Genomic DNA, 21,611 nt, shown 5'->3' with positions numbered 1-21,611 from the left:
GCGCAACGTTCTCCATCGACAGGGACAAGAAGTGGGATGCGTCTTTCCGCGCTATCGGAGTCTGATGTGCAGCCCGTTGCCAAGCGTTTTGTTGTATCCTGCTTCGGGTCTAGTGCTTCGAGTCGTGCATTGCGGATTCATGTTCTCCTCCCGAAGACGCTCTATCGCCACAGAAGAGGCAAAGGAGTGGAAGAGGCACCCATAAGATGGCGGAGCTAGACGACACCGTCATGGTAGTTCTCGGACCAAACTCAATGCCTTTTGTTGTGACGTCCAACAACAGCAGCATCGACTCCGCTACAAGGAAGCTCATTCGCAGTCATGTCATGCGAGGACGAAACCAGGGCAGAACTCGACCTAAACGGAATGTTTTAGTACAGGGCTACGATATGGCCGCTGGTAGCGTGCAGGCACCATCGGTCAACTTTGATGATATCACGCGCATATATATGCCGCCAACGAGGCATATTGGTCCAGACCTCTCGTTCTTGGCGTCTCCAGCAGACCTCGATCCATCCATTCTTTCAAACATTATCAAAGGTGCGGAGCAGAGCTACCCAGCATTGACAGCAGCTGACGGTGATACCGTGTGCAGTCTCGCCTATAGCGCAGAAGGTCATGTATCCGCTCTTGACGGCGGTAGGCAAGCCAGTGGACAATCGACAATGGATCCGATTATGCATGGTAGACGCTGCTGCCCTGCATGTTACTGCGTTCTCCGTAGAAAGCTTCGTCGACATCTTTCTTCATCGACGAAAGCAGCCCAACCCCGCGGCCATGGTCCACTTCCAAAAGGGCCTTACACTACTCAGTGAGAGACTCGCAGGTGGCGATGAGGAGCTGAAAGCCACCGATACAAGCATTGGCGTGGTCCTGAAACTGGCCACTGCTGCACACTTTGTTGGGGATCTCCAAGTGGAGAGGCAGCACATGATCGGAGTACGGAAGATGGTCGAATCTCGAGGCGGATTAGATGCGTTCAGATTTAATCCTCTCTTGTTTGAGATGCTTAGGTACGTACTAGTTCCTTTCAATTCGTGGTCAGCATGACTGATATTCCACAGGTGCGACCTTGTTCTTTCGGTACCCAGTACCTCGATACCAGTCTTCTTCCGCCAACCGCTCGAGCCGATACCCCCCTACCCAGTGAGTCTTTTGCCGAAGTTCAACGGCACAGCACAGACGCAAGACACCCTGGAGGTTGCCAAAATGATCGATGCAAGCCTAGCTGAAGCTTGGTCGATCATGAGGAGATTCAGCTTGCTAGTCAATCTGGGTACCCAAACTCAACGGCTCATCTCGACGAAAGTCATCAACGAGACGATGACATCCGTGGTGTATCGCTTGCTCGACATACGATATCCATCAGGCTCATTAAATGAGGGTGTGCGCCTCATCTTATTGACCTATTGTTTTCATGTCTTTCTCCAGTGGCGGGACGTCAAGTTGCCATGTCCCCACCTACAGAATAGTTTCCAAGAAATGACTCTGGCGTTGCAGCACAGTGGCAAGGTATCCGCTCGCTTTATGCTATGGGTTTTGATGGTAGGAGCTGTTTCGATCTTCGATTCGCAGAACGAAGGATGGTTGAGCTCTATGCTGCGTCACCACGTTCGGAGCCAGCAGATATCTTGGACAGAGGTGCAAGACGTATTGAAGTCCTTTCTGTGGATTCCATTGCTGGATGAAGAGCCAGCAAAGTTGATCTGGGATAGCCTCAACTGAAGTCTAAAGAAGTGAAGAGCAAGACGCGCACGAGCCGGTGAAGCACCTTGCGACATATTGTCTTGATCTCGGGGCCACCCTGCTCAGTCGCCCGGACAGTCCAGGGTATCATGTAGCGCGTGGGCGTCCAGGTTCAGATCGGTCCAGGTAGCGAGTCACAAATCTCGGCCGTGAGGACTGCGAACTTGCCCAAAATCACCGTCACTGCTAGGCGGGACCAGTCTGCTCGATTGCAACATTCAGAACAGAGCGCCGTGATGAATGTGCTCCCGCTCTTCATTGGTGGAAGCCTTGCCGTCACCAATCTCGATCTCGATCAACAAAGAGATGCGCTTGAAAGACAATCAATGTCGTCCCTCGTGTGGCCTCTTGCCCTCAGCTGGAACTTGTACGAGGCGGCACTGGCATACAAGCTTCAAGCAGATGACTTGGTCCGCAAGGGTGATCCCGAAACACTCCTCTGCGCGTACTCGATGTATTCACATCTGGTCCACCTTCTCGACCATGCTGGAGCGAGTGGTATCTTCATGCCTTCGAGCAGCGACGCCCTCAGCCAGTGTTTCGACGCAGATATACACGGTTCCCGCCTAGTGTCTGCGTTCAGGGTCTTGTACATCAGTGAAGCCGTGAGCGAGCTGGATGCTCTGATGGAGGGAATGCACAGATTGCCTCCCGCGATGATTTTCCGGGTGTTGCACTTTAGTGGTGCGCTGACATTGCTCCGAGACTGCATCATGACCGGAATGCAGGTCGAACGCACGTCAATGGACGTGTTTCTGGGAGTACTCGAGGGCCTACCTCACTTGGACTCAAGTATGGAACACGATCGCGCGCTGGTAGTAGGGGCCATTGCTCAAAACGAGGTAGGTGCACCTTGAGCCACGGAAACGAACGCTGGATGAGAACCGTAAGCTGATTACTTGTAGCAAGCTGGAAAGATCAGCATCGACCCTTCCAGCCTCAGCATTTTCGCTTTGCCCATGGAGCCCTTCGACCATCATCGCGAGCTAGATCTACCGACCCGTCCATCCGACTTTGTAGGCTGTCAATACCTCGCGCATTTGCGTAGTCTGATCCCTGGGGAACGTGAGCGCATTGTGAAATCGCAGCAGAAGCATGGTCTATTGGTAACGAACTTGGAGTAGGCCCCTGACGGGATGTACCGGCAATAGGCAAAACTGAGAGGTGGCGGGGCAGGCTCTCGTGTGTAGCACGGCGGAGCTGCTTGCTGTAATATGTGGGTCATGGGTATCTTCAGCCCCGTGCTGGTGTAATCTCGCTCTACCCGCTCAAGGTGCAGCAAATACAAGTCCCACGCCATCATCTCCCGCCGTCACGATCTGCTTCCCACCACCACCTTGTACGAAACCCAGGATCCCACCACCTTCACCACCACCTCTGTGACCTCGCCACTCTTGCACAAGCCCCAACCCAACCGCTGACGTACCACCTCTTACATCCCACCTTCGGATCACACCATCATTACCCACAGAAGTCAATAGGTAATTCTTCTCGTTAGGTGTGCCAAGCGGCGTCTTCACAAACTCCACCTTAATCACCGCCTCCTCCTCATGCGCTTCTTTGATATTTCTCCGTACGGCGAAGTTGTGTGCTGCGTCGAAGATCGCTATCGAGCCGTCCACACTGCCTGCTGCAAGCAGGGTGAGAGGTGGTTGTGAGAAGTCCAGAGTCTCGACGCCATCGCTCTGCGCCTGCAGACTCGCCAAAATCTGTCCTGCCTGTCCAGCTGATGCCGTCGCTGATGCAGGAGCTTGTTTCGCACCTCCCGCCTTGACTTTCGCACCAGCACCCTTCGCACCAGCTATGCTATTTGCCGGAGCTGAAAGTCTTGGTAAGCCAACAACTCTGATCTGCCCCTCAGCACCACCAACAGCCACGATTCCGCCACCAGGTGAAACAGCAGCACTGTACAACCCACCATCAACCTTGAATCTCTCATCCTCCGCCGTGAGTCCCACAACAGCCTGCCCACCGTTCGGATCCGTGACCCCAGCCGCCGCAGCCTCGCCAAGGACGTCCCAGACATAGAGACTGCTGTCTTCGGCAACAGTGGCGAGTAGCTTTCCATCCGGTGTCCAGGCGCCAGCTGTACAGGGTGCTTGATGTAAGAAGAATGTCTGGACGATCGTGAGTGGGGAGCTGGGGTCAGAGGAATTGATGCTATATATCCAGACGCTGCCGTCGGAGGCGCCGAAGGCTATTGTGTTGGGGTAGCTCTTGTGTGGGCATGGGAGAAGCCAGTTGATTTCTTCGACTTCTTTTGCTGAGGCAAGGGGCGCGAGTTGTGTTGATGATGAGCTTGAGCTTGGTGTGCGGTAGATGTTGAGTTTGCCTGCCATGGTGGCTGTGGCTACGAAGTCTCCGAAAGGTAGAGTGAAGGTTATTGCATTGACCGTCTCGTCCTGGTCACCCAGTTCAGCTAGCATTGGCTGACCTCTTCTTTCTCGTGGCTGAGGGTTCGACTCGTAGCTTTGTGGTAGGAGTGGTGCTTCCCGTACATCAACAGGTGTAGCGTTCCAGACATATGCCATATCGTCCCCTCCTCCCGTTGCAACGATCTCGGGATGTAATGGATGTTGTGCGATACAGTATACGCTGTCCTTGTGCCCGTCAAAATGTGCTACGCTGTCGTTTTGTAGTTGTATTTCTTCTATGGGTCCGTCCAAGTCGATGTCCTCGCCTTCGTCGTCACCAGAGTCCATAGCTGCGTCTTCGTCATTTTGCTCGAATGTTTCGTCGATTTCATCGTCGCCAATCAATGCGTCGGCTTGTTCGTCTGTGAGGGAGTTGTGGTCGTGATCGTGCATATCTTGGTCTGCCATGGTCGAGACAGTTATTTAGTGGTTACTGAGAGGTAGATTCTTTTATATGCTTTGATACATGTATGCTTAGAAATTCTAAAGCAATAATTGTCCCGAGTCGCGCATGACGTGCAATTGTCCCGATCGGTATTTGTAGATGACTCAGCCATAATCCACCTCTCCATGGAATCTTCTTCTCCTAATACCCTGGTGATCTACAAGACTAACGCGTCGAACACATGCCCGGAAAGATAGCGCAAAGCCATCTCTGCTATCTGCCATGCTGACTCTGTGTACACGCTGGCTTCGGAGGTGGCCCATGAGATGAAAGGCCTGGGAATAGCGAAGACAGGAAAGCTCAGCGCCCCCACATCCTCGCTTGTGCTGTGTGGCAGTGAACTCCAAGGCGGAGCAGATATGTCTATACCTGTGGCCTCACGACACTGTCTACGTTTCTTGAGTGCTGAAAGATAGTGACTCCATATGCTGTGGATCCAAAATACCTACGCAAATCATCGCCGGACTGGTCTACACAGGTCGATCGCATAGAAAGCGAGTCTTCCTCATCCATCGTGCCGCACGCAACCTATGGTGTCACGGCTTCGGATCTCTATATAGCTGTTAGCTGATAGGAATCAACGATGCGTCTGCTCAATACCACCGATTTCAGCTTCCAGGAATTCTGGACATTCTATACGACACCAGCATACGCTATCCTGAGTCACAGATGGAGCGACGAAGAAGTCAGTTTCAAGATTTGGCGCAAAGGTTTGTGTATTACAGGAATTGGCTACGTGAAAATCAAGAAGTTCTGTACAGTGGCTAAGAGTTTCGGCTTCGATTGGTGCTGGGCTGACACTTGCTGCATCGACAAGAGAAGCAGTGCTGAGCTGTCAGAAGCGGTCAACAGCATGTACGACTGGTACAAGCACAGCTCACTGTGTATCACGTATCTATCAGATGTTCACTACAATTCTGAGGGGCCCCGAACAGATTGGGTTTTCCATGATGCGATAGCCAGTATGAAGCATAGTGAGTGGTTTAGTCGTGGCTGGACTCTGCAAGAGCTAATTGCCCCTCCGCGGATTCTTTTCTTGTCGAGTGAGTGGACTATCTTGGGTCACATAACATCCCATTTCATTCTCGACGACGGCCTCGTCCCTGGTTATCCGCCATTGCAAGCTCACATATCTTCCATCACCGGCATCGATGTCGGTATACTGATCAACTCGAACGTTCTGGAAGCGGCATGTGTCGCAGAGAAGATGTCATGGGCGGCGGACAGACAAACGTCGAGACCAGAAGACATGGCCTACTGTCTTCTAGGCCTATTCCATGTCAACATGCCGCTTCTTTATGGCGAAGGAGCCACCAAAGCGTTCATGAGGCTACAGCTAGAAATCATCCGTAAATCGTCGGACGAATCAATCTTCGCCTGGCGCGAACAGTCCTGGACCTGGCAAGGTCTTCTAAGCAGCTCACCTAAGGTTTTCAAGCATAGCGGACATATTCGTAGGCCAAACTCGATTTTCGTGTCCCTGGGTGACCTCACTAGCGCTCGTGAGGTCACACGCTTACCGTACGCCATGACAAACAGGGGCCTAGAGCTGCGTGCACGTGCCTGGAGATCCTTTGACAAAGGGAGCATTTATTACATTCAATTGGCGTGCGAAGAGGTGGTCGATAATGGTGTCAAGCAGTCCTGTATGCTTGTGCTTCAGGGTGTGCGCTACGAGGACGGAGATCGTGTCCGACACGCTCAGCGTAGAAATACCAATAGTCTCGACTTAGCCATGGATTGGCAAGAACCGAATGACGTAGAGAGCAGGTCTGCGTTGTGCGATCTTGGTATTGTGTGCTTCGAGATACCCCAGGACGGCTTGTAACACATCGTAGTAGATCGATCAATCGTGACGATCAGACCTGGCACTTCACTGCGAGCCTTGACCCTGTCGTAGCAGCCGTACTCCTGTCTCTCGTAATATGAACTTTTGGATCTTGCCACTGGCGGTCTTGGGATAGTCGTCGACCCAGAAGACATATTTGGGGACTATGAAACAGTGTCAGCACCAGAATCTTTGGATATAAATTGCACGTCGAACTTACCTAGATGTCCGCTGAGCTCTGTGCGCACCCACTTTCGCACGGTGTCAGCTTCGAGCTGCACGCCCTTATGCCTCACCACGAACGCCGCGACAACTTCGCCATACTTCTTGTCCGGCAAGCCCACTACACTAGCTTCCCTCACCTCATCATGAGCGAGCAGACAGTTCTCAACCTCAAGAGGGTGGATATTCTCCCCACCACGAATGATCAAGTCCTTGATCCTGCCGGTTATAGAGACATAGCCTTCCTCGTCCATGCTCGCTTCATCTCCTGTAAGCATCCAGACTTTGCTCGGATCGTTCCCGTCGGGTACCATGGCTCCGGTGGTCTTTGCTGGGTCTCCCCAGTACTCTTTCATAAGTAAATATCCAGACACTGCAAGCTCTCCTCTCTGGTTGATGCCGAGGATCTTGCTCTTGTCTGTCACATCTACGACTTTCGCTTCCACGTGTGGCATTAACCGTCCTACAGTATCGATACGTTTCTGTATCGGATCGTCTGTGCGGGTCATGAGTGAGACGGGCGATGTCTCTGTCATGCCATAGCAGATCGTGAGGTCGTGCAAGTTCAGGATCTTATGCAACTTGCGCATCAGTTCTGCTGGTACTGAGCTGCCTGCCGCGATGCCCGTGCGGAGGTCTTGGAAGCCTTCGTACGGTACAGTGCCGTTGGCTAGCAGTTCCAGCTCGGCCAGAAACATGGTCGCGACGCCATATAGTGCAGTGGCCTTGTACTCCTGGACTGCCTTTAAAGATGCCAGTGGGTCGAACGCTTCAGTCGGAAAGACAATCGCTGAGCCATGTGTAGCTGTTGCCATGTAGCCAAGAATGCACCCGAAGCAATGAAACAGCGGAGGCGGACAGCAGACGACATCCTCTGGTGTCAAGAGCATGCGGTCACCTATCTGCATGCCGTTGTTCAGGATCGATCGATGAGATAGACAAGCAGCTTTAGGTGAACTCGTAGTGCCGGAAGTGAACTGAATGTTCACGATGTCGTCTTTGTGGAGTCTTTGGTCCGAAAGACTCTGACCTGTTCCAGCTAAGACGTCCTCGAAAGGCACCGTCGCTCTCAACTCCTTCGCGTCGACTCGCCCAGATGAATTGTCCACAAGCACAATCTGCTGCAACGACGGCACGATGTCCGACTCCAGCTTCCCGCTCCTGACATTTGGAGCAATTTGCTCCAGTAGTTGTACATTACTCCTTGGAGGTTTCCTACTCAGATTCGTCTCCGTCCCAATGACCAAATGGCTCGTCTCGAGGTGATTCGCCGCGCTGATTACCTGCTGGACGTTGAAGCTCGGATTCAGTGGGTTGAGGATGGCGCCGAGCTTGAACAGAGCATATGTTGCTATGCCGAATTCGATGTTGTTGCCCAATGATACAGCGACTCTGTCACCCTTCTTCACGCCTATTCCCTGTAGTCCTCGTGCCAATGCATTGCTTTTGCGGTCCAGTTCCTCGTAGCTCAGTTGTGTCTGTTGATGTCGAGATATGACTCTGTGATCGATCAGTAATCGTCAGTGGCATGGAACAAAGAGGGGACCGTACGCCGGTCGATCGCCATGTTTACGAACGATGCTTGCAAAGTGCTCAGGTATCGTCGTCTCAAGTAGAGCTGGCTACCATTCACAATCAACAAGATACCTCACCATTGACTGTGAAGCCCACAACTTACCTCAGATGGACCTATGTCATATGCCCTGGTCAGCAATCCCCTCCAATAGCCTGCCGGCGCCCGCCATTGGGAGCCAAGCAATCTCCGGCTACCCAAAGCCCGTAGTAGCATCCCTCGTAGACCAGATCATGAGCATCGGCGAGACAGACTGAGAATACTGGGTTGATCGTCTACAATGCGAAGACATGGCGTCCATGCACACTGGAAGCTCACCATCAGCTTAAGCTTCGGAGCTCGTGAGCCGAGGCGTGCAGGCAGGAAGCATAAATTTTGCGGGGTTCAGGGACAGTCTCCACTTCACCGCCGCCGTGGTCTCGGGTCTCGATAAGGTGGGCACGAGCACATGGCAGATTGACGAGGAGCTGGAACAAGACACGAGCACATAAAGCGTCTGTACATCTACAAGCCTCGACTTAGCTCGCTGCTCACTCCTTGTAGATATCCTTGATGATCGAGCCTCATTCAAGCATCGTCCTAGTCCGCCCGATTGGTGCGCAAAACACCGTCCTCACTTCACGACGCCGCGCTCTCCATTGCCATGCTCTCGTCGATGAATGCTGATCCGTATATATGGGTATCGTAGATTATGTGTCAAAGTCATCGTAATGAGTCAAGATCCTCTCCTGTGGATATTCATGGCCTAGAAGTCGGCGAAAGCGCTTTCGTACTTCTGCTGCATTTCCTGCAACGTTTGTTAGCAAATTCCTTGTGCGAATTACGGAGGGTGTGTGCGTACCTTCGTGTATGCATCGCGATGCACAGGCTCAGCATCATACTCGTCAAAATTCCTCGTATCGTCTGCGCTCTTCAAATGCGGCACAATCGGTCCTTGCATCTTCCTGTGGTACAGCTCGTCCCAATTGATGTCCTTGAACCATGGATGCGACTTGACTGTACTTGCACCGCCCTTCACATTACCCAGCCGTTTCGTCACGTCGACTGTACACAACCCACCAATAATGTCTCGTGCATCTCGTGACATGGCCGAGGGGTACCTGACTTTGCCTTCGACGATCTGCTCGTATATCTTCATCGGGTTCTGATCCCAGAATGGCGGTTGTCCAACCAGAAATTCGTAGATGAGGATGCCGAAGGCCCACCAGTCGACTGCAGTGCCATGACCAGTGTTGCGAATGACCTCGGGTGCTAGATACTCGGGGGTGCCACACAGCGTGTACGTCTCTCGCTCCTCGATCTTTTTCGCAAAACCAAAGTCAACGAGCTTGAGGTGACCTTCGGCATCGATCAGTATATTCTCAGGCTTAAGATCACGGTATGCTACGCCCTCCTTCTCGTGCAGGAACTCCAGTATCAGAACGATCTCGGCTGCATAGAATTGTGATGTGGGTTCATTGAAGCGTCTCGCTCGTCGCAAGTAGGAGAAGACTTCTCCCCCAGGACAGTACTCCAGTAGCATGTACAGCGTATCGTTGTCCTGGAAGCTCGCGACCATGGTCGTGATGAAGGGATGTCCAGCCACGGCTGCCAGCGTATTTCTTTCGTTCCTGACATGCTCTACTTGCTTCAGTCGGATCACGTCCGTCTTCCTCAATATCTTCAGCGCAAAGACTTTGTTGTTGTCTCGTTCCTTCCGATTTGCGATCTTCGCCAACCACACTCGCGCAAACGTTCCCGTACCCAACGTCTTAATCAAGTCAAAGTCCTCCTTTCGAAGGTATTTCGAGCTATGTCCGACGGGCTTCTTCTGCGGGTCCTTGGTAATCTCATCAACCTCCAACGGCTCCTTCTGTGCCTCCCAGTCTGCTAAATGCTGCTTCTCCTGTTCGCGCTGCTGACGATTGGCATCGTATCCTTCGTCACCTTGGGATTGCGACATGCGGTGAAGCATCTTGGACAACATGGCGGGCGCCATTGCGAGCAAGAGCTCGAAGCCGAGAGCGTCGGCGACACAGACGATCTCCTTGTCCTCCTTTCCTTACCAGCTTTTCACAGTTATCTCCGTTCACTAGCAAATCATGGTTCAGTCGCGCTTTACAGCGCCGTGGGTTCGGGAGATTGGCGTTCAGTCTAGCGCCAGAGCTTGGGTTGCGTTACTCAGCCAGGTCGCATTATTGAATCAGCCGCAGCGGTTGCATGCATGAATGGCAGAACGAGAACGACGGAGTCCAGTGAGCAGGCAGGTCTCGCAGGTCTTGAATGCTGGGAGAGCAACGTCTATCGGCCAACCATGAGAGCTGTCGCACATTGATCTACAGGAGGGGCAATCGCACAGACATCTTCACGATCAGACCGGACGATTTTTGTGACGTCGGAGGCTCACTCATGTTCATGCCCGAGTCCCGTCTCGCGCCGATACTCCGGTAGCTCTTCTCCTTCCCTCCACTGCAGCGACTACCACCGTGCTTGGCCGGGAGAGTACGCGCACGTGATGCCATGTTTCTTGTTGGGTCGAACAGAACATAAATGGTTCGAACAGTAATTCGGGACAACTACGCCGTCGAACACAAAACCTGACACCCACTCCGTGAACCTTTGACTCCTTCGCATCCGTATTGTCCTGGCCTTCGTTGCTGATCAGGCGCAACGTACAGGGTTACGGCTACTCCCGCATTGTGCATCGAGCGAAAAACATATATCGGCGATTTCGACAGGCTCGAACAACAATTTCGATGGCGACTATCGGCAGCTCGAGAATGCCAGAAACGAACGCGAGAATGGTATCGACACCTGATGTCCGACTAGCTACCCTCATGGATCTGCCACAATTGACACCGACGAGATCAGCTCTCGACGCCAAATATGATACATATCAAAAGTGCGTGCCAGAACCCATCCCTCCAGACATAAAACCGAAAATACTGACACCGTCCAAGTCCCCTCAATTCCCGCTACTGCTCTTCGGAAATGAAGTACATCTTCTCGCCCCGTAACCGCTTCAGCACTTGGCGAGAACTCTGGATCTGGCTTGCGGAATCCGAACGCGAACTCGGCCTGGAGGGGATTACGCCCACCGCAATTGAGCAGATGCGAGATCATGTCCGGATCCAAGACCATGAGTTTGAGCTAGCCGCGGTAGAGGAGAAGCGCAGACGTCATGATGTTATGGCTCATGTGCATACTTACGGGCAGATTGCCCCGGCTGCTGCTGGTATCATCCATTGGGGTGCTACTTCTTGGTGAGTAGTACGGTGATAGTTTGTGGTGGGATGTGAGACGCAATGGCTGATCACTCGTAGCTATGTGACTGACAACGCGGATCAAGTACGCCCACCTTTTACCTCATTCTCAAATATCCCCTGACTAACGTCAAGCAGATCTTTCTCCGAGACGCACTCGACCTCTTACTACCAAAGCTAGCTGCTGTGATCCAACGACTCAGTAACTTTGCCCTGGAATATCGTGACGAGCCGGCACTAGGATACACCCACGGCCAAGCAGCGCAGATGGTCACAGTGGGAAAGCGAGCAACCATCTGGATCGAAGACCTCCTTGACGACCTCCACAACCTCGAGCACGCCCGCGACAGACTCGTCGCCAAATTCCGCGGCGCAAAAGGCACAACAGGAACCCAGGCCTCATTTCTCGCAATCTTCAACGGCGACCACGAAAAAGTGAAGAAACTCGATGAACTCGTCACCCAGAAAGCAGGTTTCACAGCCTCAGTACGAAGCACAACGCAGACTTATTCTCGCAAAATCGACGTCGACGTCGTGCACGCCCTCTCTTCCTTCGGCTGCACAGCCGAGCGGATCGGTGGCGATATCCGACACTTGGCTATGCTCAAGGAGATGGAGGAGCCGTTCGAGCAAGACCAGATCGGCTCGAGCGCTATGGCGTACAAGCGTAATCCCATGCGCTCGGAACGACTTTGCTCGCTCGGCAGGACGCTTGCGAACTTCTCGGCGAATGTGGAGCAGACGTATAAATCGCAATGGCTCGAGCGAAGTCTGGACGATTCGGCTATCAGGCGGATAGTCTTGCCTGAGTCGTTCTTGTGTGCTGATGCTTGTATGATCTTGGTAAGACGCACGTCCAAGTATCCTCTTTAAGCTGTGCTGATGATTGAGCTAGCTCAACAACATCTCGTCTGGTCTCGTGGTCAACCGAGCCATGATCCAGAAGAACTATCACGTCGATCTGCCGTTCATGGCAACAGAGAACTTTATCATGGCTATGGTCAACAAGGGACACTCAAGGCAGGATGCCCACGAGCACATTCGGTGTGTCCCGCAAACTCTCTCCCTATTTGTGGTCATCATACTGACTTCGGCCCAGCGTAATGTCCCAGGAAGCCGCCAAAGTAGTCAAACAAGAAGGCAAGCCAAACGACCTGATCGAGCGCATCAAGAACAACAAGTTCTTCGATCCCATTCTGGACCAGCTAGAGGACCTGATGCGGCCTTCGACATTCATTGGAAGATCGCCCGAGATCGTGAAGGAGGTGGTCGAGTTCGATGTTGCGCCTGCACTGAAGAAGTATGAAAGTGCCATCGGTAACATCAGAGACGCGGACCTGGCAGTGTAGATTTTGGCTCTCTCAGGGGCCGTCTGAATGGATGTGATGGCTTATACTACATGTCTATCATAAGGCAGCAAGAAGGAAGAATATCCAGATCCCAATCTCATCAACCACTCAGCTATTGCGTACCTCTCTCACCACAACTTGTCAGTGCGGCTCCAGTAGAGCAGCGAGCCACCAATGGCAGCACTGTTGACAATCCCAAAGACATGGCCCCAGATAGCTTCCCTGACGCCGTAGTATTGCACAATCAACGCATCACCAACAGTAGCCACAAGCCCACAAGCAACAGCAATACCCAAAGCCCTCCGATCTCTGACATAGCATCCAAGTGTCAAAAGCAAGATCCCATTCTGTAAATTTCGTGCAGCAATGGCGGTGATATATGCTTGCTGCGTCTTCTGTACCTGGTCGTCTCCGCTTGATTTTCCATCACTCGCGGTCGTTGTGGTTGAGCTAGCTGGGAGCATGGGCACGCCGAAGCCTCTGCTGAACTCGAGGGGGTTGGCGAAGCCGCCGAGACCGAAGATCGTGACTTCCATGCAGCCTACGAGGATAGCAAGGCATTCGGCTGGTGGTGGGAGGCCGGCGCGGAAGTTCTGGAAGGATTGGGACGCCATCGTGAGGTTCGAGACGGTAGCCAGTATTTGGTGGGCTGGTCTCGGTATGATTCGTGTCAGCGTATCGAAATCGATAGTGCTGTAAGTACCTGGGTATAGTAGTAGGTAGATGTCGCGATGGTATAGTTGATGTTCAGGAACAGGCTTAGCTCACAAGCTTGGACCTCCGATGTTCATGATACATCGTCCTATTTTCGCGATCCTCTACCCAACACTACATGCTCGTGATGGCCAAGATTCGACCTCCTTCTGTCGAGGTCGCATTGTTCCCTGTTACTGCTAGATATAGCCGTGATACATGGCCTGTAGACAACTCCTGCATCCCGAACTTCACCCAGACTGAAGGAAGGTATGAGATCCAGACTTCAAGCCAGGGCCATTTTTATCATCATGTCACCATCACTTCCTTTTGTTCCAAGACTCTGTACATCATGTGTCACTATCAGCATCACAGCTAGAACGTCGTAATACGCCAACCATGGCATTCAGATCACGATACGACCACGCTCAATTGGAGCAATATTTCGACCGCGTGTGCCTACCAAAATCCAAACGCATCTTCGATGTCTCAAAGCTTGACGACAAGGAGAAGTACGATTTCTTGAGCCTACTACACAAACAGCAACTTGTCAAAGTGCCATGGGTAAGCTTTAATAACAACATCTACATCATAATATCAAGATCTGACCGCTCCCAGGAAAATCTGACACAACACTACTCATGGCATCGAGTAGAAAATGTAAAACCCCAACACCTCTTCACCAAGATCGTCCACAGCCCAGGTCGAGGCGGCTACTGCATGGAAGCCAACTCCTTCTTCGGCATCGTCCTCCTGAGTCTGGGATTCGCGACTTATATGGCCGGAGCTCGAATTTGTCGTGGCAACGGCATGTATGGTGGCTGGACGCATGTCGTAAACCTCGTGAACATAGGAGGCGTCAAGTATGTCACAGACGGTGGTTTTGGGCCTCAAGAAGCACCACGGCCTCTCGCCCTAAATGCAGGTGTGGTAGAGACGCACGTCGGACCTGCGGACATGCGGGTAGTGTATGATCCTATCCCACAATTCGTGGATCAAACGCAGAGGATATGGATATATCAGCATCGACACAATGAAAGTGCTGAATGGGCCAGCATGTACTGTTTCACCGACATGGAGTTCACTCCAGAAGACATCCTGAGCATGAATTTCGCTCCGTGGCTTAATCCACAGAGCTTCTTCACACATAAAGTTGTTGCTGTACGATTTACGACGACCAAGACGAAGGAAGACGAGCCAGGTGCTGATGGCGAGGAGGCTTTGGAGGGTGAGATCGACGGAAGCCTGGTGCTTAATCAGGACGTGCTGAAGTGGCGGCGAAATGGCGAGAAAGTCATGGAGCTGAAGTTCAAGGATGACGGGGAGAGGGTGGCCGCGTTGAAGAAGTACTTTGGCATCACACTATCCCAGGAAGATCTAGAAGCGATCAAAGGCAGTGCGGCTGAAGTCTCGGCTGCTGGTATGGATCATGATTAGATTCAGACCAACCCTTGAACGTCTCAAATACACGCTTTCCCATCTCGATCGAGCATACGCGAAAGTGGCGAAGACCGCTGGAGCCCCTAGACAAGCCTTTCGACTACTCGAATTTGGTGATCGGCAGATGACCGTTGTACTGAAACTTGTATATGACCTGCCGTTCCTCGGCTGTCAACTCCGTCAATCGCATCTCGTCCTGCCAGCAAGAAAGGGTTTTTGGCCGCGGAGGTACGGCGGTGTCGTTCTGAGAGTTGGAGAGTGTCACGGGAAGTACTTTGCTAGTCAGGGACGGAGATGGTAGCCTGATAGTTGATCCTGGCTAACCACGGTATCAGTTCGAGCACCAAGAACATTTGGCTTACCGACTTACCCTGAACAATTCGAGGTAGGACTTAATCGGGTCCGCAGCATGCGACCGATCAAAGTCGCTCGCCTTCATCCATTGGACAATGATGTTGTGCTGTATGTTTCCGTATCGAGCAATGCCAGCTAGCCCTACAGCGCAGACGAGCCAGGTGTATCTATCTCTCGCGGCAGTGTTTAGCTGATAAAAATGGGAGGAAGATGAGCATATGCAGACGTTGTTGAAGGCTTGACGCAGCTCAAACTCTTCGCATCGAGCCGAGCTAATCAGTGCCACTGCATGAGAGTAAAAGAGGTCATGGACAAGTATGTCATATCGCAAAAGTGCGTTATAAGAGTCATTGTCGATGAAGATGGGATGGCGTTGACATGGCCACAAACTGCCACATCGTGCGAAGTCGAGAAGGAATCGGTACTTGCGCGCGGCGAGATCCAGTCTTCCGCACAAGGCCAACTCGTCGACGTCTTGTTTGTGTGCTAGCATAGTATCGAGCCTCTCCCACAGCAGACCACGCAAGCATGCCAGTGTTGGTGCCACAGTAAGCTTGATTTGCTCGAGTTCTGATGCGGATACAGCCTTGAAGCCAATCAACTCAAGATGACGCCCAAGACCGAGTACTGTGGCAATACCCTGAAGCACTGTTGTCTCTTCGGCGAGTGAAAGGTGATGAGTGCCGCCTGTGCGCAGAACTTCGAAGGACACGATTGGCAGGTCGCGTTTGAGACTCCGCTCGAGCTGTAGGGGTGCGCTGCGCGCCGATGTGATGTATGTGATCGGTCCGTTCGCGTAATGGCAGACAAATTTCAGCATGCTTAGGAGTTTTGGCAGATCTTGCAACAACATAAGTACCGTGCCTGTCTCTTCCTCAGGAGGTGCTTCTCCATTGTCCGTGTGGATGGTATAGTAGGGTCCGAACGGCCAGAATATGGTGACTTCAAGCGAGGCCTCGGGATGATGAAGTGGGTTCATTGCGACGATAGGAACGTCCAATGCATGGAGTTGCTTTTCGAAGCTGGGTGAGTTGTACTTCAGCAAAACGAACCGATTGTGCTTCCGGAAGAATTCTTGGCTTTCACGTGCAATGCGCTTGTTCACTCCAAACAGAGCCGCCTCGAATCGGTAGGTGTGAGCGGCGCTCAGCATGTTGCGAAGGCTGATCGGTGTCTCTGCTCCAGTCGAGAAGTGGCGCACGGCGCCGGCCTGCAGTAGATAGCTGTATATCTCATCTCTGAGCTCCGGAGGAAGGGGAAGATTATTGATTATCGGTATTTTGGTGCAGATTGTGTGGTAGCAAACTCTAGGAGGCGTCGTAGTCGTGAATCCTGGGGGTCGTGATGGTGCATCGTTGAGGGTCTCCTTTGACAAGATCCTGGCAAACATGCCCGCCAGGCTCTCGTAGTCGGTCATGGTATCACGCAAGCTGTTACTTGTTGTAGAAGATATGTAAGAGCTAAGTTGCGAAACTCAGTCTAAGATCAGAAGATGAGTGACGTTGAGCATGGCCCAAGCTCTACTTGTCAGCAGACAAGGAAGGAGCACAAAAGCAGTTTGCGCTGTAGGAAGGTGCCACTCAGGTCAGTGGATTGAAGGAATTGCTGATAAACGATAAAGTGGCATGTAGGCATGGACGAATCTCTCCGCAAGCAAGACACTCGATCTGACGAAAGGTCTGACATGCACGACCGCACAGCCATCCCTTCTATCGAGAGCACTTCACCTCAGATGAGGCCGTCGTCGCCCGAGTATCCACTCAGTCCCTTGTGTTCGTCACCGTCTCACGGCGACCCCCTGAGGCTTGGCGTCATGGTCTCTAGTCCTTCTTTCGACGTGTTCTCGCACGCTTTGCGATCCTACGAGAGTATTTCGACTCGAGCCAAGGTATCGCTTTCGTGACAAAGAAGTAGCAGAAGATGCCGCAGATCCATGCTTTGCCCATGAGGTGGCATAACTCGGTATAGATGTCTGGCTGATCCCAATTGACCATCATTGCGTAATTAGAGGCTTGGCCCGTCAGACTCGTGGCATTGAAAGGTATAGGAAAGAGCTTGGCATTGAAAGGTATAGCAAAGAGCTTGCCAGAGTCTCGTTTGTCCTTGGGTGGAGGCGTGACGCCGCCTTTAACGATCTTGTCGCAATAAGCCGAGCGCTCCTCTACAGCGATAAGCGATGCACAAGTTTGAATGGCGCTGTAGCGAAGTGACAAAATGCCGCTCCAGATGGTCCAGATCACCATCAAGACTGCGAGGACAGATCCTATCAGGGCAATGGCGTTCACGAGGTTCATGTTTACTTCGTCAAGGACTTACGCTGCTGTGGCGTAGGCGTAGGTCGTGTTGTTGGAGCGCCTGATGAAGCAAGGACGCTCCATAATGTCGGTCCATTGCTAGTCTGTTCTGTCGACATGGTGGAGTTGGGCGATGGTTGTTGTCTTATTTCTTTCCGTCTACTGTCGAATAGGGCACGACAATGACACTCTCAGGATCAACTTCTCAAGCGTGGGTGTCTCATTATTTGGGATAGCAAAATAAGTGTCGCGCGACGTGTTCAGTACCTATATGCTCACGGCCGAGCATCGTAGCGGAGCGATTCGAGGCTATGTACCTGAAACACGATCTTGGCAGCTATGTGGTCGGTCATGATGTGATGACGATACCCAGGTGTCCCTGCTGGCTCGATTGCAGCAGTCTGATGCTGTAGACCCTAGTGTCTCTCCTAAGTCCACAGCATGTACTTCTTCCCGATCTCGGCATTAGCATAGAGCTACTACATGCATTTCTGCTGCTGCGGTTCCCGTCCACTTCCCAGTCCCTCCTGTGTCGACAATCACAGATTCGTTCTAGGTCTTGCATTTCAATTACCCAGCAGAGCGACGAGCATCGATGTAGTGGCCTGGTTTCTGGATCCAGATGCGCAAACGTCTAGAGCGGACGTGGCGTTTCGACGGCTGCGGCTGAGGCGGTTTTTCGGTAGAGTGGAGATCATGGACATCACCAACATGAGTCGCCAGAAGTTGTTGATTGGTCCAGTATACCTCAGCTGAGCGTGGCGCCAGCGTACGGAGGTCGACACTCCAAGGCGGTCTATACTACCTTCCTCTCCCACTTCTGTCTCATCACATTACAAACTCTGAGCCGGTAGGGATGCCACCGCGGCATGGATCTCACCTTCGACCAGTCACCAATCCAGTCTTGCTTAACGTGAGGCGTGAAGCTGGATTTGTTTACATCCGCTGAAGGACACCTGTCCCGCTCGATTGGTATGAGCAAGTTCTGGGCTAGACATACCGGACATTCCACTTTGAAGTCTTACGCTGAGCCATCCCTTGATCCACGGCGCAAAAATGGTTGACGTCGTCTCAATAGTCGTGGCGTGCATCTCGCTCGTCGGCGCAGTATTGGCAGCAGCTTTCACAGCATACTCCGCCTACCTCTCTGATGAACGGAAACGCCAGCAGGAGCTTACGAAATTCTTTGGCAAATATCGGGATGCTCTACTGCTGGCAACGCAGGACCTGCAGTCACGTTTCTGCAATATCACGGACTATCATGTTATGGATTGGTATCATCGAGGTGGTCGCGAGAAGGAGAGTTTGCTCCTCTATACTTCTTTCGTGGTAGGACAGTTTCTATGTTGGATCTACATCATACGGAAACAGGCTCAATTCTTACAATATGAGACCGACAAAGCGACAAGGAATAAGGACCTTACCAAGGCCATGTCCAAGATCACTTACGAATTTGCCACAGACCAGTACGATTCGGATGGCATGCCCTTTATGCTATGGCGAGGTGACCAGATGTCGATCGGAGAACTAATGCTGGCCGCCGGCACTGGAGAGCCCCATCCGATGGGCTACAACGCATTCCATCAGAAATGGACAGAAGGTGGCAAGGTCCCAGCAGCACCACAACGAAATCCGGAGACCGGAGAAATGGAGACACATGCAGAACTTTGGTCAGGTCAATTTCGAACGTGGTTCCGCCCCATCATCGACGGCGTAGTCATGCTCGGGGAAGCGCATGCGGCAAACAATGACCTCGAGCATCCCCAGGAATGGATCCCACTTCGTAACCAAAGGTTGAGGAGATTGCAGCACCGACTTGTCGATCTCATGGACTTGCTTGATCCTGAAGGTCTGCGCTCGGAGGCAAATTGGATGAAACGCTGTAACCGGGCTGTGGAGTGTGAATGTCAATTCTGTTCGTCAGGGCAATTTCAACAACTTCCGCGGGGGGAGCAGACTGAGCGATCACAGATGCAAGAGAGGCAGGCATCAAGTCAACCAAGGCGATCGTCGGAGTCGTCGAACAGGCGTGTGCGGTCACCAGCACGGATGAGGACGCCTTCACGACATTGACAAATCATGTGGCCGAGCGTCATCGTAAATAATATAAGATTAGTACTTGCACCACATGAGGCATATCCTACAGAGGCTCAATCTCCTTTACAGCCGCACTATTCTCCTTTGCAAACCCAATATCAAGATTGGCATGCTGAGACCGCGCATCCAATTCCGCACGATGCATGATATGCACCTCGTCGGAGGCACTATCCTCTCGCATATCTCCCCAAGGATCTTTGCTGATCCTCTTATGTCCACTCTTGGAATGCTTCTGTTGCGCGGATCCGCCGTTGAGTTCGTAAGCGGAGCCATGCTCTCGACGGGTATGTTTCGTCGTGCCTAGCAGGGTGGACAGGCCTCGAAGGATTGGTGTTTTGAGGACAGGGAGGCAGGCGCAGATTATGCCTATGTTCGTTTCGACTATGGACCAGATGTTTCGCGGTACGAAGTCCCACGTCCTGGAAGTGTCAGCAGAGGCTGGGGACCTATATCTTTGAGAGCGTGCGACATACGTGTCTTTGCCTTTGTCGTTTTTGATGACAGCAATAATGCGCATAATCGAACAGAGTGTCACACTATAAGACGATGTCAGCCCGCCGTCTTGACCTGCATAAAACACTGCTGCGATACTCACAAGCCTCCAAGCAGGAAAACAGCGCAGAGCATAGCTTTCTGGCGCGAATTCAAACGCAACTGGAGGACTTCCGGGATAGGTAGCGCAATGCATATCGCATCTGTCAAGATGTTAATAATAGCATATGCCATCCAGAACATGCTTGTATCAATGCATTTTGCCCCGATCGTCGAATTCCAGGCGCCTCGAGCCGGCACACATTGGAATACCGTCGCTCCGACCGAAGCTACCGTCCAGCAAGTGATCAAGCAGAGGACGATCCAGGCCTGAATTTGGAAGATCCTGGCAATGAAGATGCGCTTGGCGAGCAGAACGACGCTGACTTTGTTCAGACATATGACCATCTTATACTGGATCTGCTCGATGAAGAACCAGAACAGCGCTTTGTGGAGTTGTGGCTTGGTGAGGTCGTGTTTGTGTTGACCGTAGCCGTGGAGGACTGCAAGTTGCATCGATACCGAAAGGATTATTGAGAAGCCCAGGGATGCAAGGATCGCGTAGTCGTCGCTTCCGAGCTGGTGTGTTTTGATCCGAGTAATCCATCTTGCCATCACGAATAGACCAGCGCCTATGACCAAACTCGTAGAGGCGACATAGATCTTCCATCCCTGGTCAGGCACACCATTCGTGGAGAAGCCCTCGCTGTTGCCCATGGTCGCAGTGGTCGGGCGTCGTCAGGCCGAGGTGGAGTGAATAGGTGTTCATGATGGGGCAGTATCGCCGCGATATGTTGGGTTTCCTGCAGGATCTGTCCATTCTTCCGTATACAGGCGCGTGCCTTCTTGGGTACTGTATACTCATCCTCAATCGATGTGTAGAAATGCTTTTTAATCTATCGAGGCAGGGGTTCATCAATCCTACACTTTGGACGCTGCAGGGTCACCGCAGGAGCCACCTTTGACGTCTTTCGTCTGTACGAAGTGGAATAGCTAGATCGGTGTCGCTGCATGATGTGGCGGGAACATACAGTCCTCTTTGATCTATGTTGTTCGCAAGATTCTCGTCTTTGACAGGTGAGGTAGTCGTGTACGCCTTGCTGCTTCTCGAGAATCATGATCGACCCCAATGCTATCGACGGGGCTCTAGCGATTCATTGTCGTCCTCCTTGTATCCCTGTCAGCTTCTCGGCAAAGTCGTCCCGACTGATGTGTGCGAACCTGGAAGGTAAACGACCGGATAAGATATGCAAGTGGCGCTTCACTAGCGCCCAGACTACATCCTTTCCTCCAGCTCGCCTCGTCTCGCTTAAGCACTCGTCAAGCAATATCGGACTCGCATATCGTGCGGCGCCTCGGCCATCGAGCTATGCTTGTTATTTG

At 52.2% G+C, this 21,611-nt stretch overlaps 13 protein-coding genes across 13 annotated transcripts; 6 read left to right on the top strand and 7 right to left on the bottom strand.

Annotated features, from left to right (window-relative positions):
* Positions 1-206: 206 nt before the first annotated feature.
* On the top strand, positions 207-1,725 carry LTS14_004649 (uncharacterized protein; the record flags this gene model as incomplete). Its single annotated transcript, XM_064837350.1, has 3 exons — positions 207-540; positions 596-1,013; positions 1,065-1,725. The coding sequence occupies 3 exons, from the start codon at positions 207-209 to the stop codon at positions 1,723-1,725; spliced, it is 1,413 nt and encodes a 470-aa protein (XP_064695309.1).
* A 257-nt stretch (positions 1,726-1,982) lies between these two features.
* Positions 1,983-2,870, top strand: LTS14_004648 (uncharacterized protein; the record flags this gene model as incomplete). The annotated part of the gene is made up of 2 exons (XM_064837349.1): positions 1,983-2,588; positions 2,652-2,870. 2 exons carry the CDS (start codon positions 1,983-1,985, stop codon positions 2,868-2,870), a joined length of 825 nt encoding a protein of 274 aa, XP_064695308.1.
* A 144-nt stretch (positions 2,871-3,014) lies between these two features.
* Positions 3,015-4,568, bottom strand: SQT1 (60S ribosomal subunit assembly or modification protein; the record flags this gene model as incomplete). The annotated part of the gene is made up of 1 exon (XM_064837348.1): positions 3,015-4,568. The coding sequence occupies one exon, from the start codon at positions 4,566-4,568 to the stop codon at positions 3,015-3,017; it is 1,554 nt and encodes a 517-aa protein (XP_064695307.1).
* Positions 4,569-5,188: 620 nt separating this feature from the next.
* On the top strand, positions 5,189-6,433 carry LTS14_004646 (uncharacterized protein; the record flags this gene model as incomplete). Its single annotated transcript, XM_064837347.1, is given in 2 exon segments — positions 5,189-5,315; positions 5,331-6,433. The coding sequence occupies 2 exon segments, from the start codon at positions 5,189-5,191 to the stop codon at positions 6,431-6,433; spliced, it is 1,230 nt and encodes a 409-aa protein (XP_064695306.1).
* A 45-nt stretch (positions 6,434-6,478) lies between these two features.
* On the bottom strand, positions 6,479-8,222 carry LTS14_004645 (uncharacterized protein; the record flags this gene model as incomplete). The annotated part of the gene is made up of 3 exons (XM_064837346.1): positions 6,479-6,597; positions 6,654-8,133; positions 8,202-8,222. The coding sequence occupies 3 exons, from the start codon at positions 8,220-8,222 to the stop codon at positions 6,479-6,481; spliced, it is 1,620 nt and encodes a 539-aa protein (XP_064695305.1).
* A 751-nt stretch (positions 8,223-8,973) lies between these two features.
* PKA4 (cytochrome c oxidase subunit 1) lies at positions 8,974-10,206 on the bottom strand (the record flags this gene model as incomplete). The annotated part of the gene is made up of 2 exons (XM_064837345.1): positions 8,974-9,015; positions 9,070-10,206. The coding sequence occupies 2 exons, from the start codon at positions 10,204-10,206 to the stop codon at positions 8,974-8,976; spliced, it is 1,179 nt and encodes a 392-aa protein (XP_064695304.1).
* Positions 10,207-11,198: 992 nt separating this feature from the next.
* Positions 11,199-12,819, top strand: ADE13 (adenylosuccinase ade13; the record flags this gene model as incomplete). The annotated part of the gene is made up of 5 exons (XM_064837344.1): positions 11,199-11,470; positions 11,531-11,555; positions 11,609-12,313; positions 12,366-12,514; positions 12,570-12,819. The coding sequence occupies 5 exons, from the start codon at positions 11,199-11,201 to the stop codon at positions 12,817-12,819; spliced, it is 1,401 nt and encodes a 466-aa protein (XP_064695303.1).
* Positions 12,820-12,947: 128 nt separating this feature from the next.
* On the bottom strand, positions 12,948-13,433 carry LTS14_004642 (uncharacterized protein; the record flags this gene model as incomplete). Its single annotated transcript, XM_064837343.1, has 1 exon — positions 12,948-13,433. The coding sequence occupies one exon, from the start codon at positions 13,431-13,433 to the stop codon at positions 12,948-12,950; it is 486 nt and encodes a 161-aa protein (XP_064695302.1).
* A 478-nt stretch (positions 13,434-13,911) lies between these two features.
* LTS14_004641 (uncharacterized protein) lies at positions 13,912-14,949 on the top strand (the record flags this gene model as incomplete). The annotated part of the gene is made up of 2 exons (XM_064837342.1): positions 13,912-14,076; positions 14,131-14,949. 2 exons carry the CDS (start codon positions 13,912-13,914, stop codon positions 14,947-14,949), a joined length of 984 nt encoding a protein of 327 aa, XP_064695301.1.
* A 103-nt stretch (positions 14,950-15,052) lies between these two features.
* LTS14_004640 (uncharacterized protein) lies at positions 15,053-16,723 on the bottom strand (the record flags this gene model as incomplete). The annotated part of the gene is made up of 2 exons (XM_064837341.1): positions 15,053-15,271; positions 15,323-16,723. 2 exons carry the CDS (start codon positions 16,721-16,723, stop codon positions 15,053-15,055), a joined length of 1,620 nt encoding a protein of 539 aa, XP_064695300.1.
* Positions 16,724-17,126: 403 nt separating this feature from the next.
* On the bottom strand, positions 17,127-17,719 carry LTS14_004639 (uncharacterized protein; the record flags this gene model as incomplete). Its single annotated transcript, XM_064837340.1, has 2 exons — positions 17,127-17,569; positions 17,623-17,719. 2 exons carry the CDS (start codon positions 17,717-17,719, stop codon positions 17,127-17,129), a joined length of 540 nt encoding a protein of 179 aa, XP_064695299.1.
* A 937-nt stretch (positions 17,720-18,656) lies between these two features.
* Positions 18,657-19,705, top strand: LTS14_004638 (uncharacterized protein; the record flags this gene model as incomplete). The annotated part of the gene is made up of 2 exons (XM_064837339.1): positions 18,657-19,515; positions 19,572-19,705. 2 exons carry the CDS (start codon positions 18,657-18,659, stop codon positions 19,703-19,705), a joined length of 993 nt encoding a protein of 330 aa, XP_064695298.1.
* A 35-nt stretch (positions 19,706-19,740) lies between these two features.
* Positions 19,741-20,945, bottom strand: LTS14_004637 (uncharacterized protein; the record flags this gene model as incomplete). The annotated part of the gene is made up of 3 exons (XM_064837338.1): positions 19,741-20,116; positions 20,171-20,233; positions 20,293-20,945. 3 exons carry the CDS (start codon positions 20,943-20,945, stop codon positions 19,741-19,743), a joined length of 1,092 nt encoding a protein of 363 aa, XP_064695297.1.
* Positions 20,946-21,611: the final 666 nt, after the last annotated feature.

This window comes from Recurvomyces mirabilis (genome assembly GCF_035927965.1).
Source record: "Recurvomyces mirabilis strain CCFEE 5264 chromosome Unknown scaffold_10, whole genome shotgun sequence".
NCBI lineage: Eukaryota > Fungi > Ascomycota > Dothideomycetes > Mycosphaerellales > Teratosphaeriaceae > Recurvomyces > Recurvomyces mirabilis.
This window is presented reverse-complemented; position numbering and strand designations above follow the sequence as displayed.